Raw genomic sequence first — 25,550 nt, 5'->3', positions numbered from 1 at the left:
TAGTTTAACAATCAAGTCTGAAAGTTTGCTAGTCAGCTGCTGCCTTCTGTTCGTAGGAGGTTGATGTTTCAAGCAGCCTTCTGATCTCAGTGCTGCTCTGTTGTGATGATTGTTAACTGGGAACAATAAAAGGTGAGAGACTGAAGACCAATTTGCTCAATAACTTTCATAGGTGGTTTGGCTGCCTGTGATTCAGATGCAGTGAATTTCTCACTGTTGTATGACTGCGCCCCGCTTCTAGTGGATAATGTGCTGCATATCAGTGAGTCCCCACCTGCAGTCTGGATTGGTGCAGCCCAGATGAAGCCTTGCTGTCTTTGTGAGAAGGACAGTCACTATTTCCTTGCTGTTTTTCAGCCATGAATTTCAATTAAAAGTGTTCACATTAAGATTGTGTTGAAAAACATGCATTCTGGAGCATTGACAGTGCAACCCTATGCAAGTTTAATTGGAAATAAGTCCTACTGTATTTATCGGGCTTTCTCACAGATAATTGTGCATAGGATTGCAGCCTGAGTGACTTATGAAGGGAGTGCTAAATTGAAAAGCCCACTAACTGCATTTTGTTCTTTCTGTTGTACAATCTCCCGGTTACCTAAGGTGGCTTTGGATTTTCTAAATGAGCTGGGAGAATAATAAAAAATTTGGGGCTTAATTTCTGTCAGGGCTCACCATGGCAGCAGAATGCATTTTTCCTCTACTGAATTTTGAAAAGCCACACACACCGGGGATTGGCAGAAGGACTTGGAAGATAGGATGATGTTCCCAACATCTCTTTCTGGCAATCAACCTTTACTGTCTTATTTTCAGCTCTTTTTTAAAGAAGCTATTCCAATAGAGCTTGCTTTCTCCCTAGTTACTTTCATTTAAATCAGGTGGGGAACATGGGTGGGCTGAATGACCATCTACCTGTTCCTCTGTGGGCCAGATGATGTCAGGTGGGTGGCCATGCCCCTGCCATCTGGGGGCCTGGCTTCGCTGCTTGTACATTTTCTCCAGCAAAGCTGCCCCAACCAGGATGGCAGCTGGAGGAATGCTGCAGCTGCTGCCTTAGCCAGGGATACTGCCTACCCCATTTCCTCAATGGGGCTTTAAATTCAGCTTTGTTTTACAGCAGCTGTTGCTAAGATAAGCAAGTTTGGTGTTCAGATTTCATTATAGCTCAGGTTGAGGGTATTCAGTGGTTCTCTGGCCATGCAGGTGTAGAATTTTTATAGTGATGACAGAACTAAGCAATAAGCATTGCATTGTATTTTTTTTAAAAAGGCAACTTTCTAGACCTTAAGGCTACAAAGATGAAGGTGTGTGGGCAATACCCTGTAAGGTAAGTCAACATTGCTTCCATATTGCAGATAGAGGGACTGAGGCTGAGAGTGAGTGCCTTGCCTAAGGTCACCTAGTGAATTTGTGGCAGAAGCAAGATTTGAACTGGGAACTGCCTGATTCACAGCTCAGTCTCTTAGTCTAAAGACTTCTTTACTGTTTTTCTTTACACAGATGTTACCCTGTGTTGTACAGAATATACACGGCTCTGACTAGCTACTTCTACTTCTGTATGTGCTAGTGGAGTTATGAATGTTGCCGGATTATTTATTTGAAATATTTCTATGCTGTCATTCAGTCCGTACTTTCCAGGACAGTTTACAGGAACAACACATTTTAAATATGGTGCCAGATGGAGAGAACTGCATTTCTCGTCAACTTTTTTGCATAAATAACACTGGGCTTGATTTAGCTGGCACAGCAGGCACTCTTGATGTGATTTGCATCACATTTCTAAACTACAAATTGGGCAGGCACCAACCCTTCTGCGGGTTTTGTGCCTACTAAAAACACCTTTTCCAACAGGTGTTCCCAGGAAGGTGATCTCATCCTCTGTTTGAAGACTTGTTTTTGTACATTGCATAGAAATTTCTTCAATATAAGCAATTCATAAATATAGTTAAATAAACACCGAAGTCAAGATTGAGTTTTCTGCTCTTGAGGAAGGCCTAAGTTATAGTCATAATCCATGGTCTTTAGAGTTTAAACCACTTATGTGCGTATAGTACCTTGTTCATGTCAGTAAGTCTCATTCTTTAAGCCAGGATCAGGAACTTCTAGCCTGCAGGCTGAATTTGGCCCACCAGCCTGCCCCATCCTGCTGCAGAGGCCTCAGGCTAGGCTCCAGCCCATCAGAACAAAGGGAGGGCAGGAGCACAGCTGAGCTGCAGCCCTGAGGAGCGCTCCCCGAAGTCATGGCTCAGTCGACTGCTCTCTTTCCTCACCTTCCCCAATCTTGGAAGGCGAGAGGGAAGCAAAGCCAGGTCAAGATTTGGCCTGGTGCCTTGAGGAACTGCAGCTTGAGGCACTGGCTGAGTCCTTTGCCAGCTGCTCTGAAATAACACCAGTGAATGATCCCAGCGTGTGACTCAGCCAGCACCTCCAGGAGCGTCTCCTTGATGTGCGCGTTGCATCTCATGTGTGCATGGGGGGACAAGTGCACTGGGCACAATGGAGTGGCCCTGATGCGCTTGTCTGGTCCCAATTTGGCCCAAAATAGGTTCCCCACCCCTGCTTTAAGCAGTTATTTAAATGTTTATGGGGGAATTATTCATGCTACCTGTTTCTGGACTTCTGGTGTAATGACCAAATCAAAACTCGGGTGTCGTACCCTGAGGTGTGAAGTCTGAGCTCCAAAGGTGAAGGTAGCTCATGCAAGTTAGTGAAAGAATGGGGAGAAGCATGCATGAGTTCTGCTTCACATATCAGAGTGGGCTGAGTTACCTATGCTCCCTATCCCTTTGCTTCCCCATAAAGTCCATAGCTACCTAGATTTTGAAGCTGCAGTACAGATCACCATTTCATGTTTCCTAGACTTTCTGCAGGCTAGAATGAAGCAGATGTTACTGAGCAGTCCAGTATGTTACCTCTTTTCCCTGGTAATACAAAATGCTTGATGGAACACTGCTTAAGGGGTTTTTCCCCACCCTATCCCGCTCCAGTCTATTAGCTGTCAGTTTCCACATTTGGTATTAGTGCATGCTTTCATTGGATTGTGGGGAGACAAGGAAAGAGGAGAAATTGTTGTTTTGTGTGTGTGACAACCATCCATTCTCTGTAGTAGCTAGTTCTAGCCTTGGGAAGATGATTTAAAGTAGCACAGGTGAAATTGGCAGTTTTCCCATAAAGTACCCCTTTTTTGTAGTAAGAGAGCAGTGAGAAGTCCATTATCAGTGTCATCAGCAGTTTGCACTTTTTTCTGAATAAAAACCTGTTTTGGCTGCTATGATTCTTAAAATTTATTAATTATAAAAACCTGAAGGGATATCTTTCCATCACAGAAGATACAAGTTTCTTTTTGACATTCCCTTCTTTGTGACCATGTTCACTAGTAGATTTCTTCTGCTTGTCCCTTAGTCACCAGATGGATTCTTGTAATGCTCCAGATGGCACAAAACCCAACCGGACGGGACCAAGAAGGTTGCAAACATTACAGTCAGTCCAATAGCTTGATCCTATAAAAGGAAGAAATAGAAGTGAATGCTCTGTGCAGCATTCCAGGTGTAATGGTTTGCTCTAGGTTATCAGGGGCTCATAACCCTTTATACACCAATTGTCATACGTAGTTCATGCATGTGTAAGTTATCAGGTGTGATTTGCTTTTCCCTACAAAGTGGCAAAGTTCATATAGGATATTCATCATTATTTGAAAGGGTTCTCAACTGCCAGGGACCAGAAGATACAGCAGATCAATGGGCTGCTTCTGAGAGTTGGTGTCAGGGATGAGTCCAAGCCTCTTGAGATGTCTGACAGCTCCAATTCTGAATCCGATTTGGAACAGCTAGGTCAGAGCCCAGGGGAGGAACCTTCCCTAGACCGCTGAGACGCTGGGAGCACTTCCCCCGAAGGCCTTGACAAACAGATGGCCCACGCTAAGTTGCTGCCTCCTCCCTCCACTGTAAGAACTTCGGTTTCCAAGGAGGAAGAGGGGTCTGACTCGAGAGACGCCAGGGTATGTTGCAAAGCGGGAAAAGATAGGGACAGGGCTCAGATGCTCCTCCAGGACAGCCACTCTTGGAAGCCAGTGTAGGAGGGAGCCACCCTAAGGGAGGGGCATCACTGCAAAGCAACGGTCAGCAACTTCCCTACCCTCCAGTTCGTTTTCTGTGATTAGAGATTGCAGATTAGTTGCTTAGGGCCTGGGGCAGTCTGAGAGCTTCCTTGAATCTGCATTTGCAGAAAGGCTAGTCTTTAGCAAAATAAAGTCGTAATAGCCTGAAGTGTTGGCTCTCTATGGTGTTGATTGCAAAGAGGGAGGAGGAACTATTCCTGACAGCTGGCATCCTTATCAGCCAGCCTGAGCCCACCTTCAGCTCCTACCCTCTCCTCTGGGGAAAGCCCTAGAACCTGGCTTCTATCACCAATTGACAGGGGCTAGAAGAGATGGCCACATGCACACATACACCTAACACATTGTACCTTTGTGTGAATTTGAATTGTAAGATGCTTTGGGAGTCAATCTGGGCTGAAAAGCAGGGTATAAATAACACATATAGGCATATATACACATACTAAGGAAAGGTGAGGCCTCCAATGCTGTCCTCAGATTAGCTCAGGAATCTTTTCTGGGGTTTGCAGAAAATACCCAGAACATTTTTTCTGAGCTAACCTGTAGGCTTGGAAAGACATTGACTTCCTTTAACCACCCCCCAGTGAACTCCCCCCCCCCTTTCATTTAACAGCAGCAGAAGCCTTGGGGGAACACCATCTCCCATACTCCCTTCCGGGCCATACTGTTAGCAAGCAGAACAGAAAGGGAGGGGGAAATTCCCTCTGCTCTCCCCCCCCCCCAAAAAAAACCTTTTTCACTGTTCCCACAACTGCTGAGCTAAGGGAAAAGAGTTTGGTGGATGGGTGGGGTGCCAAAAATGGGAACCCAAAATCTGAGCCGGAGAAGTATGTTGGGTCCGTTTCTAAGTCTGGCTCAAGAGAACTTACCCAGCTGCTGTAATAGCTACATTTATATGGGATGATTTGGCTCAGACCGAAGAGTTCATACAATGTACACTATTAAATGGGTCTGCCTGTTAATCTCTGTGTCACTTTATTTTATACTGTGATTCATTGTACACAACATGCATCATTCAACATAAACAAGGTCTAGTCTTTGGAATCTCATTGTTGCTACCTATAAGCGAAGGCTGCGTTCAGAAATGTGTTGCTGGACATTGCAGTGGCCTGTGGCCCTCCTGGCCCTTCAGTTACTTCTTGGTCTGCAGATAATCTATTTGCAAGGGCACACTGGCAATAGTCTGACCTTCAAACACCTCTGCGCTGAGAGCAGTAGTGCAGGCCTGCTTGATCCACCCCATCATCTGAACAAGTTGCAAAGTAGAGAATCTGTTTGTGCTACAGGCTACAGCAGTGACTGTGCGTAGTAATTCTTTTGTGTACTGAAAAATAAGTGAAAGACACTGCTTGGTTTTCCTATTCCGAGTATATGTGAAAGTGATTTTCAACCTTTGTTCAAATTCACTTACATTAATTGAGCTGAGATCATCTGATCAAGGAATGAAAAAAAAAAATCCTCCAGAAATGGGTGCTGTCTCAAAAGTTGTTATTGGCATGGTCTGGCATGATCATTTGGTGCAAAAATAAATTTCCTTCTATAGCAAGGAAACCTAACTGCCACAAAAAAGCAAAATTCAGAATAATTTCAGCAATTTTTTAAAGAAGTTTATATGTATATAGATTTATACATATCAATCTGCATGCTTTATTCTAAAACCAATCAAATTGTTACTGCATCTGGAAAACCTATTCAAGGAGTGGTGTGATAGCAAGAGGGAATTTCTTGGTAAGTAATAAGAAGCAGGCCTGTGTTACGAGGAAAGGGGTCATGACTGGAGGCCACAAAAAACAGTTGGTTTATAGGTACAAAGGTTCCATATTACTTAGTGAAACCTTCTGTAGACTCTTGCCTATCAATATTTAAATGTATGTGTACAATCATTGATTTTATTATGTATGAATAAGGTTTGTACTCCAAGGAGCTCATAGAAGCATGAATACGGTTACCAGCCAGTAGGCTTGTGTCCAGGTACTGGTCAAGTAAATCTACTTAGGCATAAGGGCAAGAAACACTTTTTTTTAGTTGCAATGTTTTTTTTAAAGGGTATCTGATTCTCTGCTCAGTTTTGGAACCCATGCAAAATTCTATTATACGTAGTATTTCTGGTATCCGATAATACTCAACCGGACACAAAAAAAGCCAAAGATCTTTCTACATAAAGATGAATTTGAATGTGTTTGCTTTTGAGGGCATGCCACTTGGGAAGGTGGGTGCTATTTTCTAAAAATGTGCTGAAATGAAGTATCTAAAATTTAACTTTCTGTGTTCTTCGGTTTTCTACACTCAACTAATAAATATCCATGGAAGTCTTGTTGAAATTATAGTTTTGCACATTTGGATGTGCACCAATAGTCTTTCATCCTAATGGAAATAATTTGGCTTATGCTTTTGATTTTAATGTGCCACAAATGAGGTGTAACGTTCTTGCATTTCTGTTTCCTGGTACGTGTGTCCAGTGGAGGCTGGTGACTCTGATTTCGGTGGGACTATGCACCCATTCTGGGTTTCAGTCGAAACCAGCCAGAACTCTACAGGAGCTATCCAAGGTGCTGAGCCCTACCCCAAAAACAGGTTCAGCGGCTTGGATAGCTCCTTTAGAGTTCTAGCTGGTTCTGACTGACACCCAGAATGGATCTGTAGCCCCGCCAAACTCAGAGCCACCAGCCTCCACTGTATGTGTCAGATCTTGAGCAGAAGGGTGTTATGCAGGCTTTAGCTGGCAAGCTTGAGGAAATGAGTTGTTTTCTCCAGAGCTGGAGAAAAAGTTGTTTCTACATAATAGAAAGTTTGCACCACTCTTGTATGTGTGAGGGATTCGACATAGTTCTCAAAGCCTCTGTGTGCATTAGATTTTTGGCTGGGTTCCCTGGACAGTTACAGCTTATTAAATGACAAGCCAGTTGTCAACATTTAGAGGAAAGAACCTAAGAATGCCTCCAAATCGAGGGTTTCACCCTTTATGTACACTGGTGTTTCCTGCAGTAAGTGTAGAGGGTCATATGAAATACACACACCTTTGAGCAGCCATAGACACGTGTCTCAGAGTTCTCAGATGTACTTGCAGGCTGTTTAAAGGGGTTTGCATGTTTTCAGTACTTTGCTGTGGGAGACACTGTATAACATGGGATTTATGGAACCGTGTTTGCTGTTTGAAATATGGAGCCACACTCGCAGCAGGAGTTATTGCTTTGGTAGATTATGAAAATGAGATTGACCTGAGAATCCACCTCCTCAATGCGTGTTTATGCCATAGTGAAATCATTCACAGCCACACTCCAATATGCCTGGCTGTGCGACTGAGACCTATATTGAGTTGCTATTATTAGATCAGAGCAAATAAGCACCAGGAACAATTTTTAAGGAACTGGCCCAACCTGCTCACTGTTCTTGTTGATTTCGTCCTCTGTGCTGCAACTTCAGGCAGTGCATTTGATACAATATAGAGAGAAGGTGTAATGGCCTCCGTTTTAAAATGTATGGGGAGGAGCTGCTTTAGAGTGACAGCAGCATTCTAGGCCAGGGCTAGGCAACGTAGTACCCACAGGCACCAATGCACCCCCAGATATCTTTCTTGGTGCCTGCCAAGGTGCCCTACCTATCCCACTTTTTATAAATGGAAAAATAACACATTTTCTTACCAGCAGCTGGGATTGCTGCAAAATACGTTTCTGTTGGCGATGAAAACTGTGGGTTCAAATGAGTTCTTTAGTGTGTTGGAGCTCGGAACCCACCTCTCTCCTGTATTCAGTCTTTTGGGCAGGTTACTTGTCCTTTGCCATGCCTCCCATGGTAGCCATTTTGTGGTGGTGCCCAGGGCACTTTCTCAAATTGCCAAATGTGCCTCCCAAAAGGTTGTCTACCCCTGTTCTACGCAGTTATAAATCTGTCATGTCCTTTGAGTGAAGTGCAAGTTACATGTTTGATTAAACATGCTTTTTAAACATGAAATTAAGACCTGAAATTGATTTTTCTTAATAAAAAGCAGGAGGGGGGGGGGATTTGGCTCTGGAACCCCACCCTGTGCCTTTTTCCTGACAAAAATTTCCTCCATGAAACTGGCTTGCTCCTAAAGATGCTAGGTGCTATAAATAGCAACTGGGGGATTTTCAGTGGGCAATGACATGAAGGAGGGGGGAAGGATTGACTGTGGTCCTCCGCATACTGTGGTCAGGATTTGGCCTCTGCGGGAGCTTTTTACTGAGGAAGAAGAACTGCTCAACCCTAAATAGACTACGAACATAATGTGCAGTTTGACCTTCACCTCAGACTGAGTTTTAGTGAGCGAAGAGCGTGTGTGTAAGAGAAGATTGTTAGTGAGAATAAGAGAAGATTGTTAGTGAGAATTCGTGACGATGAGATAATGTTCGTTTTGTTAATTACTTTCAATAACAATTCACAAATTCCTTGAAAACTACTGTGTCTGCCTCTTCTATAAAGTCTGAAGTAAATTTCTGTCAGTTCCTCTGCCAGAATATGGCAAGCATTTTTTCGTAGCCAGTTTTTGATCAAATATTGCAAGGTTCGGAGTGCCTGCTGTTATATGCTCTTCCTCTTTCCATTTTTGCTTTCACTTCTAGCCCATTTCAGTCAGTCTGGGTTTCCTTGCCCCTCTTGTACTGTACCCAAAATAAGGTACTTAAGTACCCAAAATAAGGTACTTGAGACAAAAACAGGTGTCTTCTCCATTTTGCCCCATATTACAGACTTTCCTTAACATAACCAAAAACATGGTTTTACTTTTGCGGTTGAATACAGTGTGTAGTTCTCAGTTTAGGCAATTCCATTTTTAATGTTCTCACCTTCTGAAACCTGAACGTGACATCTAACCATGCATAACATGCCAGTACATTTCATTTATTACTTTTCTATGCTGCCCAATAGCCAAAACTCTCTGGGCAGTTTACAAAGATTCAAACCTTTAAAATATAATACTGTACTTAACATACAAACCATTTACATACAAACTTACAATCAGACAACACACACACATACATATAAATAAACACAATTTTAACAATCAAGCTTATATACACTGTCCTATTCGAACTTCCTGGTAGGAAAAAAAAAATTACTTACGACTCCAGATAAAATCTCTTTAGGTGGCTTAGCAACAATCTTCGCCCTAGGAACAATCTGACTCCTCATTGTTGCATTTAGGAACCTGAACGTCTTCTGAAAACCCAGCATGTTCTCCAGGCGGTGGGCTTTTCAGCCCCTGACGCTCTTGCTGAAGTTGCGCGTCTGCCCCGCTGCAGGGAGCGTTAGCTGGCTCAGCCTCCGAGTTGGGAAGCTGCAGCTGTCGATGTCACAACCAGCGCCTCGGCCAAAGGCAGTTGAAGGTTTGCGAGAGGTCGGAGCGATAAACAAGCGGAGCGGCTCAGTTCCTGCAAGATTAATTTAGCACCGCTTGGCTCCAATGGGCTGCTGGGTTTCCTGGCTGCGGCTCCCCCGGCAGCACGCAACCGCTCGAGGCGGCCCTTCGGTGTAACACGACGAAATGTCGAGCGCCAGCTGAACGTCTCGGAACCTGTACAAAGAGTGAGCAAACCTCGATGTGGCTGTTTTGGGGAGAGCCCTGTGCAAGACAGGGCCATTAAAAAGCGAAAAAGCGTGACAGCTGAGAATAACGATTCCCTGCGCTCTGGCCCTAGGGAAAGACGAGCGGGTTGGGCCGTGTTAACCCCAAAAGAAAGAGCGCAAGACTGAGGCTCGAGCATGATAAGCATGCCATTTAAAAATGCAATTAAGACTCAACCACTTCTTTTATCAAAAGCAGATCCCCCTCCTCCGAAGCGAGAAGGTGGCGTGGTGGTGGTGGTGGTGGTGGTGGTGGGAGTTTAATCCTCCTTGCACCATTGCCCCCCTTAAATCACACACCCCTGCTATTTTCTTCTTAATTCCCACAACTGGTTGTTAAACATGTTTTTGAAAGAAAGAAAAAGAAAGAAAGAGAGAGAGAGGGAAGGGAAGGGAAGGGAGGAAGAAAGGAAGGAAGAGAAAGGAAGAGATCTTGTCTGCCCTGTGTAATCTCCCACGGCACAGGCATGGGCATCCGCAGGAATTTTCGCAGGTGGGGTGTGTGGCAAAGCTGCGCAGCAGTTTGTGGTGGTACTTCACATGCCTAGCACACACTGCTCCAGCACACACGTGCGTTTTCCTTGTGAGTGTGCTTTGCGGCTTAGCATCACATTCCATGACTTTTAGAAGCCTACACAGGGTAGTAGACGATCCTGGGAATTGAACAGCACTAATGGAGAATAGTGTTACATATTCCAGAAGCATCATGAACTTCAACAGAACTTTATTTGAAATGCGGGACGAAAAACACACACTTCGGAACAAGAGAAAACACACCAAATGCACAAACGCAGTACAGCTGTCCTAAGCATATCATATCAGATATTTTATGGCATCACTGCCCTTATCGTCGTAACACTGAGAACTTCACAGAAGTCGTCCTAGAATCATCACCTTCACCTTGGAAACATTGGTGAACACCCTCTAGAGCAGTCATCCCCAACTTGGTGCCCTCCAGATGTTTTGGACTACAACTCCCAGCATTCCTGACCATTGGCCATGCTGACTGGGGCTGATGCGAGTTGAAGTTCAAAGCACCTGAAGGGCACCAGCTCTGGAGAACAGCAGGGGAGTCTGTGGGGAGTGTCTTTAGCAGTGGGAGGAGAAATAAGTATGCTTGATCAGGGTTTAGGGTTCTAGAGGAGCCTGGACTACTCACTCAATTTTCATATTGTTATCAGCCATTTTTTACATCAACTAACAATACAGCTTTTGCATGGCTTTAATTTTGTACTGCAGCAATGTTCTTTCGGAATTACATATTTTTCTTGGGAACTGCACATTTTGTGTATGGTTATACATTTTTTTTTTAAAGCCCCGATAACATCAGAGAACCAGTCTACCGTTTCTGGTACATCTGATGTCTGAGCAACGACAAGGGAGACCTGGGCCCCATTAACATGGAGATGTTTTCTGAGATTATTCTATGTAAAACCGGATTTTCACGATTTTGGATTTGTTCCTTGTGTGGCACGTGTTGCCAGTTAATGCAATGTATACTGGGGGGGGGGGGACACTGTCTCAGGGCAAATGTCAGCAGTAAAAACTGCACGACTTTGTGCATATGCGGGCGGAGTTCCACGACTGAATGACGCACCATCAACAAATTTCCTTCCTTTTGTTTGTTCTTTTTTACATTAATTAAGCTCGGTGAGAAGGGCGGTGATCTTTTTCATCCCAAAAGCAACTGCTCACTTTCTCAGGAGTAAGCCTCATTGGAAAAGACGTGATTACTTCTGAGTAGACATGGTTAACCATGCCAGCTCGTCGTTCTTTGAGGCGAAGAAATTAAAAAGGAGAAAGGAGAGAAGTGGCCCCATTCATGTTCCAAGGCGTGGGATGGCCATAAGCATGTCCAACCCCCCCCCCCCCTCCGCGCTACAGTCAGCATAGGGACAAGTTGAAGGGTAACGTCTTCCATTCCTTCCTTCGCCCTCCCGTAAGAGCGGAGGTTTGGACCAACAGGCTTGCCCCGCGCCCCTTTCCCTGCTCAGTGAAATGCCGCGGAAGGCGCCCCGCCAAGCGCCCGCAGCAGCGAGGAGCCAGCGGCGCCAAAGAGCGCCAGGAGCCCTGCCGCGGGGAGGTGGTGGGGAGGGCCGGTGGCAGAGCGGCGGCGCCTTACGCTGGCCCTCCGCCGCCCCTTTTGCTCACTTTCTCGCCTCTGCTCCTTACATGTTTACAAAGCAGCAATCACAACTTTCCCTTCCTCCTAACAGGGCTCTTCCACCCCTTCTCTCTGGGCGTTGAAAGGCCCCCCGCCCCTTGTCTCTGCTCGCCTCTGCTCCTTGCATCTGAGAAGACACGTTCGCAAAGCCCCGGCAGTTTGCTTCTGTGCACATCTGGGAAAGTGGATATGAGTGCGACTTTCCTCCCCCCCCCCCGATCTTTCCATCTGCAAGCCTGGGAGAATGGCTTCCCACCCTTCTCTCTGCTCCTTACATCTGAGTAGACATGTTTAGCCAACACCTCTTTCTCCGCGATTCGCCAATTAGTAGCTTGCTACCTGCCCCAACTTTCCTTCCTGCCAAACATCAAAACACACACAGTATGCCACATTTAATTCGGGGATACAGGGCACACTCCACTGGAGGCCGGGTTAAAGGAAAAATGCGGCACAAAATGCCCTTAGGGAAAATGTGGGTATTCAGCTGGAAAGTATGGGTTTGCTGCAGAGTGGCGACAATGTCATGTGACATGAACGACTGTGAGTGGCAGTAGCGCTGGGGTCTCATGTAGATGGGCCCCTGGCCTCTGAGAAATGTGCATATCAGGTCTACCCCTCTGTTGTTTCCCCATGGGTAGACCGGGTGTCCAGACAATACAGTTCCACACGCTGCTGAAACCTTCAATTCTTTCCATGATTCCCTTCACCCATGTAATGGCCTTTGTGCATGGTTAATATTTGGTCAGGGGTGCCGGGGGCAGTGACCAGCTCAGCTTGCAGTCCTCTCCTAGGCTCTACTCTGTAGGCAACATGCAATAGATTCAGATACCTTCACAGCAGGGCTATTTATTATTACAATACTAGGGGTGTACGGATTACTCACCCCATCCCAGTCCGGGGCTTTGGTGGGGGGGGGAGGCAATCCCTCCCTCCCCCCAGAATCCTCCCTGGCTGGCTCCGGCCATGGAAAGTCTGTGGAGCCGCCAGCTGGGGACGCCCGCAGCTGGACCCCAATCCGCTGCCAGGCTGCAGCCGCAAATGGCCGTGATAGGCTACGTATATATTTAGATAGCCTATCATGGCTAACGCAGGGACACAAATGGCATAGCGGCCACCATTTGCATCCCTGCTCTTTGCCGTGATAGGCTACATAGATACTTACGTAGCCTATCATGGCTAACGCAGGGACACAAATGGTGGCCACAGACTGGGGCAGCCATTCGCAGCCGCAGACGGCTGACAAAAGGTAGGGTCTGTCCCGGGGAAATTTCACGGGGTGGCGGGGGGGGGGGGGCTTGCTGTGTTCCACCAAGGACTCCGGTGGCCTGGATTCTAAAGAATCCAGCCTCCAAGTCCATGGAGGAATTCTCTAACATCCCTAATACATGAGAAAACACTAACTTCTGAGGAGCTGCCTGGCACACTGTTTCAGCTCCAGGACCTGCACTAAGAAAGAGGTGAGGAGAGGTTCCACTTGGACCTTCTGCAAGAGCTAAAAATGGCAGTTTCCCTTAAAGATATATACAACAGCCCACTCTAGCCCTTAATAAATTGCACTGCTGCTGCAATCGACTTCACAATCCTGTCTGCATTTCCTTAAAATAGCAACATAGGAGGTGACTGGATAACCACAGTGGATTACACTGCAGAGTTGTCATACATTACCCTAACACACACACACCACCACCACCACCACAGCAAAATGGGAATAACAACACTGGGCTATTGTGCAGGACTCACATAACCCACGCTTTCTCAGCCACAGAACTGCCTTCTGCAATATAAGTGTAATCATGATGAACTTTATCTGCACATATTGTCAGGGTAATTTTTTGTTTCTAAACTCAGTAAAAAATTATTAACAAAACCTGAGTTAGAAAGATCATGAATTAAGTCTCATTCATTTCAATAGGTCTACTCTATGTAGGACTAACATTAGATACTACCCATGGGTACAGGGAAGAGAAAATTCACTTGTAATGAAGAATATTACAAGCGATGCAAGAATATTATCACTTCTCCCAGTGATTATCACCTCTCCCTTCCCTCATTTAAGTGCATCATTTTTTTTAACAGTATGCAAAATTAAAATGGTCCATTGCATGCTGCTGAGGTTTTTTTTTAAAAAAGGCATATACTACATTCCTTGCCTTAAAGGGGGCAATTTAGTTGGAAAGCGGGTTGTGATGCCTTGCTAGCTACATGTTGAGGAAGTGATGAAAAGATGAAGTGGTGATGATTTCCTTGTGTGTGGTGTGTGTAAGAAAGCTGAATACAAGAATTAAGCAGCATTCCATATTTGTGTCTCCTAGCCAGACTTGGACTTTGGATTTGCACACATTCCTTCTTTCTGTTTATACAGCTCCGGCTCCTGACATGCTGGTTCAAAGTGCACACACAGTCACAGAGAGTAATGTACACAGGGGAGGGGCACACGGCACCTTAAGCACTCTCTTTATTCTAAACACAGGGTGGGGAGATCTCTCTCAGGTATCTACTCAGGAACAAAGCAGGTATGAGGTGCAGAGTGGGGCCTGTCTCTTCAGTACGCCATGATTATGTTATTGCACTGGGTAGATGATTCAGATAGTCACAAACAGCAGAGGTAGTGGAGTGAAGTGGAACCGGGCTTGTGTGAATGCTCTGATACAGCACAGACAAGTAATGGGATTACAGCCACATGTGTTCTAAGGGGGCCTTGAAGTGGGAGGACCAATGCTGCATTGAGTCTTCCCTGCCCTGTTCTGGTGATGTCTGACAGTCCTGGGTCATGTGGGAGGAGCCCAGACTGCTGCTCCTTAACCTTTCAGCATCACCTCCTCCCACAGGAGATGAGGGAACGCTAGCTGGGAAGGAGCAGAGGCAAAGACGTCTCCCACATGACTTGGAGTTTTGGACAATACCAGAGCAGGAGATTGGTGAGGGGAGAAGAGATGCAACAACAGCCTCCGACTCAGCTGAGTAGGCCCGGAATCCTGGGGTGGGGGTGTTAGGGTGGAGGTGGTGATCAGACCTCTACACGGCTAGTGGTGCCAATGGAGGTGTTTTTCTCTTTCTTTAGCCTGTGTGTTAATTTAGGTGGGGGACGGGAGAAATGGCTGGTGGGTATAACCCCCCCCCCCCACATACACACACACTTGTGCATGGTAGCCCCAATCTGGATTAGGGCCCTGCATGCTTACTCTAGGGTAAAACAGACATTACACATTTAATGTAACATCTAGGTTATCCCAAAGAAGCAAGTGCATCTGCAAAGAAGCAAGTCCATGACGCAGGTCTATTGACGAGTCTGAACAGAGAGATGTTTCACCTATTCCGGTCTAATTTTCATGTCTGTGTATTTGTAAGAATAATGGTGCCCCTTCCCAGTGACCCAGTTGATTCCATTGGTGTAAGAGGTGTGTTCGCCTTTGAGGTACAGGCCGTTCAGGTTGGAAGAGTGGCAGGCGCTGTACCACCAGGCGCCTTTGAAAGACACAGTGCAGTTTGCTACTTCATAGACATCGTTGTCTCTGTCTCGTGTGGTGAAAGCCATGCTGTTGTGTCCTGAGAGAGAATCACCTGAGAGGAGAAGAGAGCAGGGACATGTTGAATTTACCTCATTTCATGCAGCAGCATTAACGTGCATTTTTCCCTGCCACAGCACCATAGGAGTTAGGCAAGGGGTCAAATATGAGCAGAAGAGCACTTGCTTTGTGTACGGAAGTTTGTAGTGTTAATCCCTGGAATGTTCAGGCAAGAACGGGAAAGGCTCCTGCCCAGTGGTGTAGTGCAGCCTGGGTGCACAGCACTGGCACCTTTTGATTAGCAGGGACACTGATGTCATCTGCCATCCCCATCAGATTTCCCTGTTTCATCTCAGCTTATCTTAATCTTCACTGTAGCTAGGGGAACTGAATTTTCCCCGCAACAATACATTGTTCCTTGTTATAATGTAAAGTATTTGGGAGTATCTGGGTCTTGACTGGGAAATTAAGATCCACTACCTTGACAAAAGACCTGCTTCTAGTGGAGATGAAAAGCATTAGAACTATTGTTTTAATATGGATTCACACAGCTGCCTAAATGTTTGAACTCTCCTTGGGGGGTCTGGCGATGAGAGCTGTCATAATGAGCAGCTGTACTGCAAAATTTACCACTAAACACTTGCTCCCGTCTGAAACCCTGGCAGCCCCTACCAGTTGGCATGGACAAAACTGCGTTGGGTGAACCAATGTCTGACTTGGTATATCATCATCGTCGTCATCGTCATCATCATGCTATTAAGTTCAAGCACATTTAGAACACTGTACAGTTCTGATCATGCTGTCTTTAAAAAGAATTATCACAGAACTGCAAAGAAATACAAAAAGGGCACCAAGTATCATCACAAGTTTGGAATATCTTACCTGTAAGGAAAGGTGAAAGTGTTTGGAGTTTTTAGTTTAGAAAAAAAGATGATATAAATTTGATATAAAGTTAGAAAATTATAAAACAGAAATACATTATGATTTATATGTACAGGATATTTATTTATAAAATTATTTCTACCCCCCACCTTCCACCCAATTAGGGTTCTCAGAGTGGCTTACAGATCATCTAAAAACATAATGAAACAATAACACAATCAATCAAGCATTATCTCATAATATGAGAACTTGAGAGTCGGCCAGTGAAGTTGATTTGTGGCTGACAAAAAGAAGAATTTCTTCACACAAAGCATAATTAACTTACAGAATTCAGTATGCAAGATGTAGGGATGGATGGCCACAACCTTGGGAGGTGGGTTGTTTTTTTATTTTTTTTAAGGATTCAATGAATTCAGGGAGGATAAATTTATTCATGGCTATTAGGCTACATGTGGTTGTTCAAAATATATATATTTTATATTTAGCCATGGTTGATGTTGGGAGCAAACAATAGGAGATGGCCATCACCTTCAAATCCTGTCAGAGAACTTCTAAGGAAATGGGAGACTGCTGGGCTAGATAGACCAGCTTTCCCCAAAGTGGTACCCCTCAGATGTTTTGGACTGCAACTCTCATCAGCACCAATGGCCAGGGATGTCTGGAGTCATAGTCCAAAACTGGAGGGCACCATGTCAGGGAAGGCTGAAATAGACAATCCCATCCAGTAAGGCAATCTTTACATTTTTAGGTCACCTTGAAGCAGATGCCCAAAGGAAGGAGCATTCTCTGTGTAACTCACCCATGTTGCCATCGAAATAAGAGCCTACTGCTAGTGTGTAGTTTTCGTTCTCGCTCAAGATTTTGAAACTGGTATATTTAGCGTAAGTTCTAGAGTTGTTGAAGTCCTCCACATCTATCCGCAGCTGTTGTGTTCCTGATCCCCAAAAGAATGGAAAATATCAGAGAGTGAGCATTGCTGAGAAAAGAATCCTCTGAATGGGACCCTGTCTAGGATTATAATGGAGACAGGGGATTTTCATTCCAGGGGCACATGATCACAGTGGGATTATAGGCCATTTCAGTCCAAAGGCATGGCATCTGGAAAGGAAAAGGAATGGTTTACTGATTCTCTTCAGAATGTGGAATGGTTCGCATGACCAGCACAGCTTAAACAAGCTACAGTGGCTTGTTTAATTTGCGATGCGCGCCAGGCACAATTTGAATAATCAATGCCCAGGCGCAGCTTGTCGTGTCATCTGAACCCAGGCAGCATCACTTGTTGGGGTGGGGTGGAGTTAAACAACCCTCAAACCCTCCAACAAGCCATGCCACCTGGATTCAGACATCATGACAAGCTGTGCCAGAGCAGCTACTTAGGCAAATGGAGCCCAGCATGCGGGGTTTAGGCCATGGCGATTGTATGAAGGGCAGTGTCTCTATATTGGGCAGTTCGGGTGAATCACAAGAGCAAACTAGGATCTGTGGTGACACAGATGAAGAACGGCATTGATGTGGACCTTTCTGACAATTAGACCAAGAGTGTCCCTATTCATTGTCATTTTATTCTTTATCCCACCTAATTGGAGAGAGAGAGAGAGAGAGGAGAGAGAGAGAGAGAGAGAGAGAGAGAGAGAGAGAGAGAGAGAGAGAGAGATCTATCCATGGTAGAATATGTGTTTCACCTTGTGAGAGAGAACAACTTTCTGCTCTTTACCCGGTTCATGAATTTACCACTTAAATTAAATTAATTTACCACCTATCCATGAATTCAGTTCCTGGATAGGTGATCATGCCCATTGTGCAAGTACACTGCATATCTATACATTCTGTGGTAACTTCCAGGCTACTAAAAAAAAGCTGTTTTACACCCCCAAATTTACTTTGTAACCCTGAAATGCACTACACATTTTAATCTCAGTGGTTGGAAGTGGTTGGAATCTCAGCAAATGGAAGTTCAGTCTTATAATGACAGCGGTGAGCAGAACATAGTTGTGCCTTCATGGATTATTGTGTGGCTGTGTTGTAAGGGGGGTGTCATTGGGGGGGTATATTTAAGGGCAGCATCTGTAAGGATCAATACAGTTGTAGTTCCAGTAAAATAAGGTATTTATCCCAGTTAAAAGTCTTCATGTACTAGAGTCTAGAGCTGATACATTCCATGAGTAACTGTAAGTTACAGAGAACCATTCCAGCAAGCCACACCTTTCCCCATATTCCTCAGATATCCCCACTTTGTTCCTCAGTTCCTTGGGGAAGCACTTCCATCAGGGAAACGAGGAAACATTGGCTTACCTGAGCTTGTGAGAAGATGGATCTTATCATTGCCCAGCCAGAATTCTGACACTTGCTTCCCAAACCCTTTCTTGTAGGACTCCCAGCCAAGGTAGAAATCCACCGACCCATCCTGCCGCCTCTGGAAGACCTGGGTGCGGACAGAGGGAGATGATATTTTGTTGTTGAAACTGAAAGGCAAACCAGCTTCCTATTCTAGACCGCTGCTGGGCGTGCTCTCTTAGTCTGGCTTCAGGGGTTCTGAGCAGGTCTTTCAGAATATAAAGAGGTATCTTATGCAGTGCCTGGGAACACCAGTGTGTTCCCTCAAACTGCAGCAGGGAGCCTTCTCTACTCGTGGAGGCTCCCCACATGATATAGAACCCTGGAAAATCATGGTGTGAGTAATTTGAATGTCTGAATAGGGCTTCTGTGTTGAATGTGTAGCTATGTATATACATCTCTGAAAATCATTGCATGGTTGGGGACTTTAAAGCCTGCTTATAAGCTCCTATTGTTGCAGGGCAGTTGCTGCCTGGAGGCTCAAATCTCTCTCTCATCTGCTTTATTTTGCCTTTTCTGCTACCACCATTTCTGGTGCCTTCTGCTGTCTCCCTCTATTAGCCCTAGAACTCGTCCACTTTCTGCGAAGCAGTTGTGAAGCCTATTCCTGGATGTTTCCCAACTCTATTTTTGGATGGTTTTGCTGTAAGCCCAGCCCAGCTCATGAAGAGCCTTTCTACACCAGGCTTTTGTTGTGTGCTCATGATTGCTCACTCTTGGTAGTTTGTGGGTCCTTTATGTGACATCATCATTTTCCAGGGCCTCTCCCGTACTTTACAACCATTATCATTGGTTTTTTTTCCTAAAGAGGAAAGTGTGATATTTTGTCTGAATTGTGTTATGGAAGCCTCATGAAATTGCACAGTTCTGCTGTAGCACACTGCCACCTAGCAGTTGTATAATGGAACATATAGAAAGGCAGAGAAAGAAAAGCCCCAGGAAAAATGTGTGTAAAGGAGCTGATCTTAATCCCACAAAGAATCTGGAAGCAGAAACCTCGGTAAAGACGTGGGTTAAAAGCCTCATGTAGAAAAGCCCAAAGAGTCTTTGAATGAGTGTTGACTCCATCTTGGAATACTTCATGGCTTGTTTTAGTCTGCTTAAGCCCGTGACTCAAACTGGCATTTGCTGGTCTTATCTATACTACAAACCACTACTGGTTTTATAGCAGACAAACTGTTGCAGCTTCACCCAAAGAACCTGGGAATCACAGTTTTGGTGAGTATACTGATAATTAAGATGCTTAGTACCTCCTCACCAAACTGCAGTTCCCAGGGGTACTTGGGGAGAGGGTGTGACTATTCAGCCCTTTCAAATCTATGTTATAGATATGCTCTGTGCACCTAAAACATAGGAGACTTTATAGCTGTATTGCTTAGAGGTATTTTTTGATATGGTCAGCAGTATACACATATAGTTAACAAACAAGCAAACAAGCAAACAAATAGCTTGAACTTTAAATAAAAGCCTGCTGGCTTTTAAAGCTGGATTTTATACTTGCTGTTAGGAAGACTGAAGCCATGGAACACCCTCTTTTTGTGGAGGACATTTCCCCCCGTGAACGGCATCCTCATGAGCGATGTTTGCAGCCATGCTGCATGAGATCAGACACCAGCCAGCCAACCCAGCAGGGCTAACTAGAACGAGGACGGGGGCTAGACGTACCTTGCTGCGGACAGGTGGCAAGACTGCCCAAGCTGCAGGCTTCTCCTGTAGGGAGAGAGAGGCCACTTCTGGTGAGGTGAACACAAACAGCACCCAAGCCCCAAAGAAAGGGGCAGCGAGAGCCGTTTCAGAGGCACCATGTATGTTTTTCTGCACATTCATTTTCCCTCTCCTCACTTGGAGAGACAGAAGTAAAGGTGATGCTGGCACCCTCAGGGCCTGTTTATGGAAAGAGCTTAAGCAAGCTAAAGCACAGAATATGTAGATTACAGAGTATGGTTGGGAGTGTTTGAGTGGGCCAGGCTTCACCTGTGATCCAGCTCTTGCATTCCCACCCACACCCTCTATGGGGTTGTAGGTGCATTACCTTTGCCTCCTTTATCTCCCTTGGGTCCGGCTTTCCCAGGTGTCCCAGCAAGAGCCTCTACCACCTGAAGGGAAAAGGTCAGTGATCTTTTAGGGAACATTTCCAAGTCATGCAACGTGTCAGTAAAATACAGGGGGTATCTAGACAGCAGAGCAAATGATGAGGCTGAGAGAGGGGGATTTCATTTTGAGATCAAGAGTTCAATTTCAGCTAAAGCCTTTTAAGACCCTAAAAACCCATTTATGTCTGTGGTAAGGGGTCGTTCAGGGTGTGAGTGAATGATGTTGATCCTTCCCTCTCCAGCATTGCCTGATCCTCAGGAAGGGACAAAGATGATATGAGTAGGGACATCTCATGTGACAAAGTGACACTGTTCCCTTTTCCTTAGAGATGTCACCAGAGCATTGTGGGATCCAGATGCCGTCAATTGGCTAACATCTGAATTGGCCCTTAGGGCTGTTCTTCTGGAGCAGAGATGCAGGGCTGTCCCTGACACAGTCGCCTCTTAGCAAATATTTTTGGGACAGGGAATCTCTTCCATTCCTCCAACCAGCAACCTCTGCTGCCCCTGTCCTGAATATCCCCTCTCCTAGACGTGGGGTTTGTAAATGCAGAGCATAGGCACTGGGTCACTATGTCCAATTCCCATTGTTATGATGAAGCAGAGCAAAGCAGGTCCCGGATCTGCCTGACACCAAAACTTCAAGGGAGACGGGCATCTGCTCACCTGGGGGTCCCTGGGTTGCCCTTAGCCCCTGGCAGTCCACTTGTTCCTGGCACACCTGGAATTCCTGGTATCCCTGGCTGGCCCTGGAGAAAGAACTTGTCTCCTCCATACTCTGATAAGCCCTTCAGCTCTGAAACAGGGAAACGAGCGCAAACAAGAAATTACATGATAAGCTTGTGTGAGGCAAGGCGGTTTTCCATAGGGCAGGGATGGGGAACCTCTGGCCCTCCAGATGTTGTTGGACTACAACTCCCATCATCTCTGTGGATTGGCCATACTGGGAATGGTGGGAGCTGCAGTCCAATGACATCTGGTTCATTGGTTCCCTACCCCTTCCTTAGGGATGAGAGGCCCGTGTTAAACCAAGATAGCACTGAGGTGCTTGGAATTCAGTGTGGGACAGCAGATAATTTGGGTTTTCATGAGGGGATTGCAGGCCCATATCCTGCTGCACCATATCTTACCTTTACCTACCATGCAGAATAGTTATTAGGATTTCTAACAACACCACCACCACCACCACCTTCCCTGGGCTGTTGGAAGAAGATGGGGGTAGAAACAATGAAATTAACAGGGAAGGGTTGCTCGCATGCCCAGGAAAACCCTCCCTGGCACTCCTCGTATATATTTTCATTTAAATGTGTGCTAGTTTTGTTTTTTTTTAAAAAATGCAGTTGACTATCACTAAATCCTGTCCACACCTTGCACAATCAAACCTGGGTTTTCCACTAAAAGTACACTTGATAGGGAACCACAGCAAATCCTGGGTCACTAATCAATATGCAGATTAAAATCAACCCCACTAATGCACACTTTATGTTTTCAAATGTATACTTACAACATCTTAAGTAAGTACCTACGAATTCTAATATGTGAGTTGTCTGTATTTTTTTTTTTTTAACTTCAGAAACCTGGGCTAGCTTATATACCACACACTACACCAACCTTCTCCAACCTGGCACCCTCCAAATGTTTTGTAATACAACTCCCATAATCCCCAGACAGCACACCAAATAGATGTGATGGCTGGGGATGATGGGAGCTGTAGTCCAAACATGTGGCGGGCCCCAGGCTGGGGAAGGCTGCACTACACTAAGGGAAGATGTGTCCCCCCAAATGTCTTCTGGAAGCTCCGAAGCCAGATTTTTATAGGTCATGACCAATCATGCCCCTGCCCCTTCCATCCATTCTAGTCTCTGTCATGCTATTGGCTGTGGCTTGACTGAGGGCATCTTGATGAATCTCATCATCTAGTGGAGAAATGACAGGAAGATGCAGGAAGGGCCCCTGAAGTGAGAAGATAAACACTTGTAGCGTGACCAGATGCTGCTTCTTTTTAAGCAATGGCCTTCCTTGCAGACAACTTCACAACTCAGTTTGTCAAATGATTTCTGTCTCCAGCCTTTAAATCCCTCCTCAGCAACCACCCTAGCCCCACTGCAGAAGCACCTTCCCTCCCCATAAATTGTCAGTTCCTGATGTATCCCTTTACCCAGCAAAGGGCATCAGCTGAGGAAACTGTGAGGGCTTTGGTATGTGCCACGTTCCATGGGGCTGTCAAATGCGATCCAAGAAAGGGTTCCTTTGTTGCTGCCAACACCTCATGGGGCTTCATAACTATGCAGAGGCTCACCCCTTGTGAGCTCTCTTGCTAACCCACCACTTTCTTAAAAACACACACAACACCTTTTAATTACACCTTGTAAAATTCAACTTTTAATTGCCCCTTCTCTTTTCTGCAACCACCATAAGATATGTGCTCTTTTATTTACTTGTTACCCTTTATCCCTACAGTAGCTGGGTATGGGCATAGGACAAAACCGACCAGGGGTTCATATAAGGAAAAAAAAGATGTAGTATATTGTATATGTAGTAGAGAAATCAGTGTAGCTAAAACATAATGTATTCACTTAAATGTAAAGCATGTGTTAAAGTTTAATATTACTACAAGTTACCATATGCTGCTGTTCCTTTAAATAAACAATTCTAAACAACAATGGTGTTACTGTTGCTTTAAGGAGCTGTCTATGTAATAGCTATAGTTCCATTCCCTCTCCAGAAGCTTAAGCCAATTTCCACCCCAGCCCAGGGATGCCCTGTTCTGTATGTGGAAAGGAAACCAGGCAACATCATGTGCTCCCACTCCTTTTGGCTCTTCCCTTCCAGTGGCTTTTTCTACAGCTACCAGGTGGAAATCTTTTCCCCTCAGGCTACCTCCATAAAACCAGCCTTAAAACTCCTTGGGTCTCAAGTGTTCACTTTTAGGTAGTGTGGGGGTTGGCTATTTAGACATAGGATGGGTAACCCAACAAGAAAAGAAACCATAAAGTTTCTGACAACAACGTTTAGAAGTTTACTGAAAAAATGTCAGTGGGAAAAAAGTTTTTATCTCTGAATAGATACACACATACAACACACACAAAACCATATGAGCAATAGGATAATAAAACAACCAGGGGAAAACACATCCAGCTAACCTAATTAGGCAGTGTCCCTATTTCCCCCAGGTCCCTTCCCAGCAACATCTTACTATCATAGGTCCAGCATTCTGATCCAGTTCTTCAGTTGCAATAGCTCTGTTTCCTTCCTCTAGGACCCTAGATTTCTATCTGTCTTTCTGATCCTTCTCTCTGGATTTCTGTCCTTCTACCTCAGGCAGATATATATTTAGAATACATTGTTCCCTCCCCTTTCCAACCAATCAGGAGGGTAGTTTCTTGCTCACTTTTGCACTAAATTTCTCTCTTCTGAGACCTTCCTCTGACCTCATGTTGAACTTCTGTAAACCTCCTCATTTTTTCCTCTGTGCAACCCTGTGTTAACCTTCTTACATCCTCTGACCTTTTGTTGAACCTCCTGTAACCCTCATTCTTTTTTCTCTATGCAGACCTCCTGACTCCTAAAACTTCTTATCTTCCCTGACCTTCTGTTGAACCTCCTTCCCACTTGTTATCCCCTCTTACTCCGCAGACATAGGGCAGGTTCACATAATCAAACAAACCACCCTGGCTTAAATAAGCCACAGAAGCTTGTTTAAATTGGCAGTCTGTGCTAGCACCTGCTGGGTGCCATTAGCCTTATTACCCACCTGGGCGTGGCTTGTTGTGTTGTCTGAACCCAGGCGGCATGGCTTATGTGATGGGGAAACAACCCACAAATAATGCAACAATGTGCCACCATTTTAAACAAGCTGCAGTGGCTTGTTTTGATGATGTGACTGGGTTTGCATGAAAGCTGTGGCTTGTCAGGGCTTATTTAAGGCATGATGAGCTGCAGCACCTGTGTGCATCATCCTAAAATTCAAGCCATGACTGCGGCTTGTTGTGTTGTCCAAGCCCGGCGGGGGTGGGTTGTGTGAGGGTAAACAACCCTTGCATAACCCATGGGTTCTGCAAGGTTTGTTTAACCCTCACACAACCACCCCTGCTAGGTTCAGACAACATGACAAACTGTGGTTGTTTGATCATGTGAACTGGCCCAGTGGCTCCTTGAGCCATCTGCAATCCTTTGGCTTCCTGAGCCAACATCCTGATTTCTGTAATCTCTAACAAAGCTTTTGACCTTTGGCTGAAACTGACCAGCACATACACACAACATTTAATGCCATAACATCCAAAAAGGAAATTATATACAAAAATGGAAGACAGTTCTGATTCACGTGGACCAATAGACTTAAACGGGATGTCCACAAACTAGTTGTAAACTAACCACCTTATGATTCCATGACTCCTGTATAAAAAGGCAAGAGCCTCACCTAACATAGCCATCTGCTTGGTAACAATAAGCAACAATATCAGCTCTCACTTGGCAGAATGCAAGCACAGCATTTAGACTTTGTATCTCTTCTCTGGCTCTAACCAAGAGTAAAAGACACTGTTTTTTCTCTTCCACATCAATTCATATCCAAAACATAGCACATTAACATATCTAACTTTTACCTCAGGGAAATACAGTTTCTTTACACTCCCCCACTTGACACTCACATGCACAGCAGCTGGGTTCTGTCTCCTGTCCAAAGCTTCCTCTCTCCATAGAGAAAAGAACCAGGAATGGCAGAGCCAGGGGAAAGCCAGACCAGATAGTCATCTTGCCTTGCAGGACCTACCTAGATGTCTCTCTGAGCCAGGATTGTTTGGCCCCTTATATATGTGGCAATTCCAAATAATTCTGTAAATGGAGAAATGAGGAAATGGTAACATCTCCTGGCTAAGGGA

The 25,550-nt window shown here is 45.2% G+C and overlaps 1 protein-coding gene across 1 annotated transcript; it reads right to left on the bottom strand.

Moving 5' to 3' along the window:
* Positions 1–10,293: 10,293 nt before the first annotated feature.
* LOC146357901 (ryncolin-1-like) lies at positions 10,294–25,452 on the bottom strand. Its single transcript, XM_084829601.1, has 7 exons — positions 21,801–25,452; positions 21,337–21,466; positions 20,610–20,664; positions 20,243–20,287; positions 18,536–18,665; positions 17,043–17,177; positions 10,294–15,416 (listed from the first exon to the last, which is right to left on the bottom strand). Exons 1-7 carry the CDS (start codon positions 21,811–21,813, stop codon positions 15,166–15,168), a joined length of 759 nt encoding a protein of 252 aa, XP_084685727.1. The 5' UTR covers positions 21,814–25,452; the 3' UTR covers positions 10,294–15,165.
* Positions 25,453–25,550: the final 98 nt, after the last annotated feature.

This window comes from Heloderma suspectum, chromosome 1 (assembly GCF_057233095.1).
Source record: "Heloderma suspectum isolate Gila_16-S chromosome 1, 16-S_ref, whole genome shotgun sequence".
NCBI classification, from domain to species: domain Eukaryota; kingdom Metazoa; phylum Chordata; class Lepidosauria; order Squamata; family Helodermatidae; genus Heloderma; species Heloderma suspectum.
Note: the sequence above shows the minus strand (reverse complement) of the source record. Positions and strands in the feature narration are given on the sequence as shown.